The following is a 10,170-nucleotide window of genomic DNA, read 5'->3' on the forward strand; positions in this document are numbered from 1 at the left end:
TCATTTCATGTCCCTAAAAAGTGTTACACCCAGATATTTGTATGAGCTGACTGATTACAACTGTGGCTCATTGATGCTGTATTCACAGGATACTGTGTTTTTTCAGTTTGTGAAGTGCGAGATTTTATATTTGTGAACAATCAAAGCAAGTTGCCAAACTTGGAACCACTTTGAAATCTTATCAAGGTCTGACTGAATATTTATGCAGTTTTTTTTCAGAAAGTACTTCATTACAGATAACTGCAGCATCTGTAAAAAGTCTGAGATTACTAGGTCTACAGGGTCATTAATATACAACATAAACAGCAAGAATTCCAACACAGTTTGCTGGCGCATATATGTAGTTACTACATCTGTTGATGACTCTCCATTCAAGATAAATTTCTTTCGCCTGCCTACCAGAAAATTGTCAGTTCAATCACAAATTTTGGTTGATACTCCATATGTCCATAATTTTGATAATACATGTTTTTAGATATCAAGAAATAGTGCATCTACCTGACTGCCTTGATCGAAAGTTTTCAGCATGTAATGTGAGTGAAGTATGAGTTAGGTTTCACATGACCAATGGTTTCAGCATCATTGCTGGTTGGCATGGAGGAAGACATTCTGTTCATGTCTCATTATGCTTAAACTCAAAACAAGTTCTAAGAGTCTACAGGAAATCAGTGTCAAGGATATTGGGCAGCAGTTTTGTGGACTACTTTTTCTAACCTTCTTGTAAATGCTTGTGATCTGTACTGTTTTCCACTGAATAGGCACAGTTTTTTGTTTGAGGGCTCTGCAGTAGATTAAAGATAAAAAAGGGACCAACTCAGTTACAAGTTCAATATAGAATCTGATATGATTCCATTGGGGCCTGGAGCTTTGTTCAGTTTTAATGATTTCAGCTATTTCTTGACAGCACTGACTCATATACTCACATACTCATCTTTTCAGCGCTACAAGGATTAAGTTGGGGCAATTATCCTGGGTTTCCTTTCTAAAGGAACATTTGAAAATTGTCTTAAGTGTTTCTGCTCTTGCTTTCTTATCCCCACTTTCAGTTTCTGTCTCATCCATGAGTGACTGGACACTGACTTTGGTGCCACTAACACCTTATACATATGACCAGAATTTCTTTGGGTTTTGTGAAAGATCGTTCAACAAAATTCTGCTATGGTAGTTATTGAAGGCTCACACATTGCTATCTTGACTGTCAAATGTGTTTCACTCAGTATCTCTCTACCTGTAACCTTATTCTTCATTTTACACCTATCGTGCAGTAGTCTCCGTTTCTTCAGAAGTATCTTTACAATGACTGCATACCATGGAAGGTTCCTCTCATTATGGGCTCTTCTACTGGGTACATATCTACCCAGTGCATGGTCAGCTATTCTTTTAAGCTTGAGCCATAGCTTCTCTACATACTCCTGTCCTGGGGTAAAAGTTTCGAGTTCCTCACTGAGATATGACACTACTGCTTTTTTTATGTAATTTACAAGACATTTATATCTTTATATTTGTTTTAGCTGTCCTTTCTACTTCGTTAATTATTGTTGCTACAAATGCCTCATGGTCATTGATATTAGTTTTGATGTGGACATCCTGAAAGAGCTCAGGTCTATTTGTTGCCATTAGATTTCCACCATGAGTGGGGTTCTGAACTATCTGTTCTAAATAGTTTTCAGAGAAAGTGTTTAGTAATGTTACAGGATGTCTTGTCATGCCCACCACTAACAAATCTGTAATTTTCCCAGTTGAATGTTGGATGCCTGATGTCCCCACCGCCGATTACAGTATGATTGTGGAACTCATGTAAAAAAAAAAAAAAAACTGAGATTTTCTCTAGTATTTTCGATAACTTCACAAGTTGAGACTGGTCTTCGATAGAAGGATCCAGTTACCATTTTATGCCCACCCCTGACATGGAGTCTTGCCCTAACAATCTTCACTGGATCTGAGTGTCTTGTCTACTGCACAAATACACCACACCCATTTCCCATTAGCCTATCCTTTCAGTGTACACTTACATTTTCCGCAAAAACTTCATTGCTATCAGCTTCAGGTTTTAACCAGCTTTCTGCATGTTGTATTATGTGACCCTTTCCTGCTTTTCAGCAGAGCTTCAAACTCTGGCACTGAGCTGCAAATGCTTTGGCAGTTAACTACTAGGATTTTAATACTCTCACCTGCAGGCTGGGTTAGGGACATTCTTTTGGATCTTATGTGAATATTTCCGGATCTCCTACAGCACTTGTTAACTGAGCAGGATGGAGAGTTCCCTAACTTAAAAACTGTTGCTTACACTCTACACACAGTCAGCTACATGGGTAGCAGTTTCTGCTGTGTAGTGCACAACTGACCCATTTATAGGGACCCTACAGTACTCAGTCCTATTATGCATGTCCAGGATGTTGCAGCCTAGCTTGTCACAGAACATTCACAGTCTCTGGTTCAACCCTTCTAGTTGAATCAGAACCAGGAGGCCACGATTGATTCAGGTGACAATACTGCAAATCATGAACTTTGTTGAAACTCCATGTACAAGGCTTGTCTTCTCAACCTTCTCTGCCAGTTACTGGGATGATCCAAGTATGACCTCAGAGCCCAGATGACAGGCATTGTTTGTTCAAATGTGCACCAAAGTCTGCAGTTGGTTGCACCCTATTCTCTCAATGACTGTCAGAATAGTCTCTTCCATATGTTTCCAGGTGCTCGTAGTGAATGCAACTGGTGTTCCTTCCTAGTCCTTGCTGCCATTTCCCTAATGACTACCATTATTCCCACATGTTTGAACTGCTGATGATTAATATATTTGTACCTTTTTGTGCTTGCCTCCTGTTGAAACAGGATAAAGCAGGTTTCCCCAAAACAGGCAAAGTGAGTCCAGATGGCTTAGTTTCAGGTTCAGTGAAAGACAGCATCTTGAACTTGTTGTTTAGGGTAATCGGTATAACACCTTGAGTTCTCCCTGGTTCCCATGTACTGTGTACAGGACACTGTGCACAGTCAAGTGGACAAGTAATGACAGATCCCTCACTTCCTGCAGAGGAGACATGATCTACAGACAAGGATAGTACTTGGGAACCTTTGGCACCTCTGATGTATGACTCTTGACAACTCTCCCAGCACACCAGTTCACAGCAGTTGCCAGTCATTTGACAGTAGTCAGGGTAATCTTCAGCTGCCTATGAACATCAACTAACCCATCCCATGTTCAAGAACAAATTCACAGCAGTGCTGAACTGTGGCATCTGCACTGTTTTACAGGACAGTGAACAAATAATTTTAAACTAAGCTTGCTGCTCATCTTTTAATCTGGTGAGCTATAAATGTTACTAATTTCCTTTAAGAACAGGAGCAGTTCGTACACACACTGAGATTTCCAATAAGGCAACAGGTAAACATATGATCAAAATTAACACAAAGTCATTTAGTATTTAGCTCAGTCCTACCCACAAAACTGCTTCACAAGGGAAGGCTTTGCAGATACCCCCACTTGATTCGCTGTAACATCAACCAAACCATTATTTGAATCAGATTACGGAAGTTCTGTATTTTTTCTATTCTCATAGTAAATTTGTACAGTTGATTGTAATTATATTTAGTGCATATATGATTTACTAAAATATGTTTTTCTGTTATCAACAGTTCCTTTGGAGCTACCTGTTGTTGCCAGAGAACATTTCAATCGTTGGTACTCTTTAGGATCATACTATGCAGCTGTCACTTTAGCAGACATTCCAACACAGGTTAGTGTGAATAAGCAAAGACTACAAGTAAAATTCATATGAATTACACTTAAGACAAATCAGTGTTATAAAATTTCTGAGTCCTTCACAGCCAGTTATGAATATGTTTTGTTGTTGTGCCTCTCTCAAGATCTTCAGCTCACAGTAATTTAATGATTTTTTGGATTTTTCACTAGCATGAATGGCTAGTATTATCAAATATTCACCATCCATTGCTGGTGGCAGACAGGAGTTGAGCCAGTAGCCAATGGTTACGTTTAATTGCCATGCTAATATCTGATGGTTTCTACCTGGTTATTGCCACTGTAGATTTCCCTTGTTGCTTGCAATGGTTATTCGCTACAATAGGTGAATCTAGACTCAGTTTGTCTTGAGGATTTCAACTAGCTTTTTGTAATTATTGTCATGTGCATGGATTTTGATAGCTTCTCTAAACAAATGGATGTGGTAGTTATTATCCACTGTGAGATCCTGTATGTTGACTAATTTAGGTATGTGGTGTGTCTCACATAGTGTGTACTCCTCCACTGATGATTTCTCCACCTGTTCCAACTTGAAATAGTGTTCTGCTCTGTGATACTGGTGTAGACAGATCTTCTAGTCATTACAACACAAATGTATTCACATGTGCACATAATAAATGTATATGGTATACACTTGCAGTAACTGAAGTATACTGCATAATGTATACATGTGGAAAAGTTTACGTTGGAATGACTGAATGGTCAAGCAATACCAGGATCATTTTACATAAATTTCATTGCAGGTTGAGACAGACAGAGAAATCAGCCACAGTGCAACATGAGCTGTGAGAGATCAGCAATGTAATAAAATTCACTGACATACAGGATCTCACAGTGAGTAAGAACTAACATGCCTGTTTGTTCAGGAAAACCACAAAAATTCACAAGCTTGATGATAGTTTCATCAAGAAATAGGAAAGACTCAAGCTCAATCACACCTGGATTTGCCTGCTGCAGCAAAATTCCATTGGAAGAAACCAGGGGAAAACTACAGCAGTGATGACCAGTGGAAGACATTAAGACACTTGTAAGGGAAGTACATACTTCTACTAGCCACAAGCTCAACTCTAGTCTGCCACGAGATCTACTGAGTGATTCTTGATAATGGAAGTCACCTGTGATAGCAAAACACCAGAAAAAAACCATAAATGACCTTTGGCCAAATATCCCAAGGTGAGTGCCATCAGAAATGTGTCAATAAACTTAACAGAATGGCTGTATTCAGGGAAAACTACAAAGTGAGATATTTCTGAAGTAAGTATCTTTGAAGATAATACTAAATGTATATATGAGTCAGGTGACACATTATATAATATATTATGTATCTTTTTGAGGGGGACTTGGTTCCAGTTCTGAAAGAGGCAATCGTAAGTGGTGAAGCTGAAAGTATTTGAAAGGTAAATTGTGAGAATGATTTTTGGAAGAATATTACATGAACTAAAAAATACAAAAGTACATGATTCATATGGAGATTGAGACATTGTGTACAGAACACCTTCAAGGGTGAAGACCTCTTGAGAGAGCTAGATTATGTTTCTGTGACATCAGAGAAAAATTAAAATCCTTCATACGAGAAACTGGCAAAGTAAAAGGCAAGTCAGCAAAGCGTGTGAAATCACCAATGAAGATCTTTCATATTCCAGAAACAAAACAATCTTCATCAGCATATGTTGTTAGGAGAAGTCACCAACAAATTTTGCTTGCAAGTAACTCACACATCTCAGGGCCCTCTAAGTGCAGCAACACATAACTTATTGCACCATAAAAGCAATATTTTGAAGGTGTTTCAGAATTCTCTACTTATTAATCCTATGATTTTGTGAAATGCAGTTGTACTGCTACCCGTACTGTGAGAAATGTTGATTTTTTTTTTGTTGTACAGTGAGTTTAATCAAATGCATTCTTCAATTTAAGATTGTGTGCACCTGCCTGGCTTGAAATGACATTTACCTAAGAATAAAGAAACAAAACTGTAAATTATTTATTGCTTTTTAGACGTATGAAAACAGCCAGTGTGGAGTAATGCCATCCCAATAACAGTAGTTTGATTTGAAAGCCAAAAGTAAATCATAAAATGAATAAATGTTGGTAGAAATTTCATTTTAAATTTAACTTTTATGTTTTCCCTTTACGTATGTATGTAAGTAGTATAATGGGAATTGTACTATTGTCATTTTATCTGTAAACTAAGTAGATTAAACTAATAATTATAAGACATTACTACTGATATACTTAACTACTAGCAAATACTTCACTTATTGACACAGATTTGTTAAAAAATATGATAAAAGATTACTTATGAATGATGCAACTATTAATTCTCATGTAGTGAATCTTTATCACAGATAAACAATAATTCCTTAAAATTTTACTTATTTAATTATATGTTTTATTGTGTTTTACAGATCATGTGCACATTTGCATATGTCATAGTGGCCTACTTCATGACTTCACAGCCCTATGAGTTTCACAGATTCACTTTATTCCTCATAATGTGCATTCTTGTTGGTCTAGTATCCCAAAGTATTGGCCTCATATTTGGAATTTCTATGACAGTTCAGGTAAGAGTTAAAGTAAATGAAAAAATATGTTAGAAAAATATTCATTAAAATATGATGATCATATATTGAAACAGTGTAATACTAATTATTAAAGTTTAATTTATCTCAGTGTAATCTGAGAATTATATATGCAGGGGCACTACTTTAGTGATATTTTACCTTTCTTACAGTGGAAATTCATTTCACTCCAATCATTTAATTATTTCCCATTTTGATACGCACCAGCTTTTAAAAAGAAATTACAAGAACCTCTGGACTTTTGGCCCTTACTCAAATAAAGTGTTTCCTTAGAAGAAACCTTCAGATTATTTGCTAGTTCAATGACAATATAAATTTGAATGTAAGATATCTGTCGCCAAGTAAGCTAAGATAGTGATGAGCTTCTTCTTGTTTCTTTGCAGAATAGCATGGTATTTGGCCCTCTTGCAATCTGCCCATCTCTCATTTTCTCAGGATTTTTTGTGTACATGAAGGATGCCCCATCATATTTTGATTGGCTCTTCCATATGAGTTACATGAAGTACAGTCTAGAGGGACTTATGCTTGCTATGTACGGCTATGATCGTCCTCGTCTGAAGTGCTACAGTGACTATTGTCATTATTCACAACCAAAGAGGTTCCTCCAAGAAGTGGACATGGATGGTGGGAGCTACTGGGTGGATGCAGTATTCCTCATATCACTATTCTTCTTTCTCCGACTGATTGGATATTGTGCATTGTTGCTTGAAGTTTACTGCCGTAGGACGTTTTCCAGGTAGCACTTGCAGTGCCTCTGAATGGCAGAGGAATGTCTAAAATGAAGTTATATATACAATTGAAAATCGAAGAGCTCACTGTGAATGTTTCAGACATGAAGTGAAAACTCTTAACAAAATGTGTGACAGTGTTTACAGTGTCATTTATTTAAATATTCTGTGATGTTCAATGTGTCTTAAATGTATATACATGTATTTTTATGCTGATTTTGTCACAATACTGCAGAAGCCACAGACACTTTTAAAACGGTGCAACTATGGCTTCTGTTGTGCCATATTATTTAATAGATGACCTTATGCAATCCAAAACTGAGAGCCATGCAGCAAACTTTTGTATATGCTTACAGATCAATACATTAGAAAACATGTAACAACTTGCCATACTGTCAACATAAATTACAGATTGTAAATGTCAGCTATGTGAATAACAAAGAAAAGGATGATAGTTGTGTTCAGATAATTTATTAATGTGTGAATGTAATGAACAGTATAAAATTTGATGCATGTGATTTCTACCTATTGTATCAGAAACAACTAATGAGAATTCATATTATCAACATAGTACAAAGAAACCATTTTAAAGCATAAAACGTTTTTGTAATATAGATGATATTACTATGAATGATTGCTGCTGCTACAAATGTAAATATCTGCCTAGAATCGTACTACATGGTTATTGACATATGCACTACAAAAAAGAATGTATACTTTAAAATTATGGTGGATATGATAATTGTACTGAACTACACATTCCTGTGCACATAAATTTGTTTGTTAGAATCAATTGGTGCCTTTGTTCATATTTGGAGGTGAATGAACAAATGCCATGTGACCAAGTATTGCTATTAGTACAACAATAGCTTTTGTATTTTTGTACACTGCTGCTTAACTGAAGATTCTTTTTTGAACTGGGAAAATATCTATCTTAGCAAAATACCTGGTAACTGATTAGAATCTATTTTTAGATATTTCTGTTGTATTTTTTCTCAAAATTACAGTATACTTTTGCCATGAAATCAGCAAAAATAATATTTGTAGGAAACAGAACCAAAGAACTGTAGTTAATGGAATTACATAAGTATGAATTCTGTTGAAGACATTTGATATAACTGTTTGCATTGAAACTATCAATCAGGGAGATGCTGTCAGTGGTACATCTAGCTGATGTTGTGTTTTGTATCTTCATAAACAAAATTTCATTCTCTGTTAGTTAAAGGGAAAGAGGAAATTAAAATAACATGAAGGAAAGAGAAATGTGATGGGGCAAATATACTTCATTCTGGCAGCAGCACAGGCTTGCAATGAAACAGTATGCGTGCTGCACTACTAAACAATTTTGCTCTTCCAACATCCACTAAATTCCAGATGCAAAAGCTCAGTATCTTGTTACTTACTCATCAACTGAAAGTAGTGCTGTTAGAGAGATTGAATATGTCAGATCTCCATGGCAGAAATCAGGAATAAAGAGAGTAAAACGTAGATGTTCAAGATACAAAGATGTCTTATGACATATGTACAATAATTTGAACCAAAAAGCAATTTACTTCTGCTTCACTCCATATTTTTTACAGTAAACTCTGAGTAATTTTCTCCTTTGTTTCTGAAAAACATTCTTGTATTTCCTCTGAAACACTTTGTTATCCTTTCTGGACAATAGTTTAAGTTTCATTTCACTTTTGCCTGTGGCTTCAAGATTTGTCATAATGACCTTTCATAGAGGTACGTATACCTTTTACATACCGTACCTCTGTTTGACTGAAATTCATTTCTGACAGTTGTTTCCTGAATGGAAGTAGTGGCGTATGTTCCTAATTGATAAACATTTCAAGCATTTCTGTCTCTGACAAGCTAGTACTACTAGTTTCAACTGTCATTTGCAGTGTAAACTTTTGATTTGCCTCTTAAATGTTTACTTTTTTTTGCACTCTCTTCCTCTTTGCAGGTATTCTTCTCACTTCATTCCTTTCTTTTGGAATTGGAAAAATATTTGTTCTGAACTTTCAAGATACAGTGTAATATCGAACTGTGATTTTTTTCATTGTCAAGAGTGTCTGCTTTTGACCAACTTTATTCAGATCTTATAAATATGTAAATAAATATTTAATTCCACTGTTAAGCTTTAAATAAATAATTAATTTTCATTAAAATATTATATTGCTGAAACATGTTTCGATTCATTTACATTAATTGTCTCTGATTACCATGACACCAGGTGAGTCAACTATGATGTTCACCCCTGCATTTCTGGAACCATTTCACGTATTGTAATTCCAATTTTACCTAAATGAACTGCAAGAAAGTTCTCACCAAACACTGTGTATGATAACTTGTTATAACTCTCTTAATTATAGTGATATTAGTGTCAACTTCAGTTCTAAAATGTAACCCTTTATTAATTTCTGTTGCTAGTATTGTAGATCTCAAAAGGACAAATTAAACCACATTTCACTCTCTGAAATCAAGTAAATAGTTTTGAAGACATTACAATATTTGGACTTAAGATTAATCTGCTTTTATCATTGATACAGTTGTTGTTTTATGCTATCTTATGTTATCATACGGAATTGTCACATATGGCTGGTAGGGCACTCCAGCTTGACTTGGCTAAGAAAGTCTAATTGGATAGATAGTTAAGGAAAATTCAGTCCAAACTTGTACTAATCACACTTGGCTACCACAACACATAGAAGGCAAAGGACTTGCTGTCTAAGGAAGATTCACCATTTGCCTCCAGTAGCACATCCATTCTTGGCCAGAGCTTTGAAAGAAAGCAGAATTTCACAAATTAAATGGATTTTTGAGACAAACCTGAGGCATGTAGACTGTTTAATAACATCTGACAACTGAAGTAAAATGGTATATATAAAATATGTAACTAATATTTGGGAGGGCAGAACTTTTGTAGTACCCCATTTTGCCTCCAGGAGCCCATAAATCGAACATTCCAGAGTCAGTAAGTTGAGTGCTGTCACTGAAGAAGGTCAGGATTAGTTTTGGCAGAGGTTATTGCGATAACTGTTTTGTGTGGTGGTTGTTTTTGCAATTGCTGATTTTCATGAACAGCAGTACGGCTATGAAGTTCTTGTTTTTTTCTCAC

The 10,170-nt window shown here is 35.9% G+C and overlaps 1 protein-coding gene across 1 annotated transcript in view; it reads left to right on the plus strand.

Annotated features, from left to right (window-relative positions):
• Positions 1-8,211, plus strand: part of LOC124619595 (ATP-binding cassette sub-family G member 1-like) — a 341,578-nt gene extending 333,367 nt beyond the window's left edge. Inside the window, exons 9-11 of the mRNA XM_047146098.1 lie at positions 3,634-3,734; positions 6,163-6,318; positions 6,720-8,211. Coding sequence (XP_047002054.1) covers positions 3,634-3,734; positions 6,163-6,318; positions 6,720-7,076 — 614 coding nt within the window. The 3' untranslated portion in view covers positions 7,077-8,211. The remainder of the gene's footprint in view (positions 1-3,633; positions 3,735-6,162; positions 6,319-6,719) is intronic.
• The last annotated feature ends 1,959 nt before the right edge of the window (positions 8,212-10,170 follow it).

Source organism: Schistocerca americana, chromosome 6, assembly GCF_021461395.2.
Source record: "Schistocerca americana isolate TAMUIC-IGC-003095 chromosome 6, iqSchAmer2.1, whole genome shotgun sequence".
NCBI classification, from domain to species: Eukaryota; Metazoa; Arthropoda; class Insecta; order Orthoptera; family Acrididae; genus Schistocerca; species Schistocerca americana.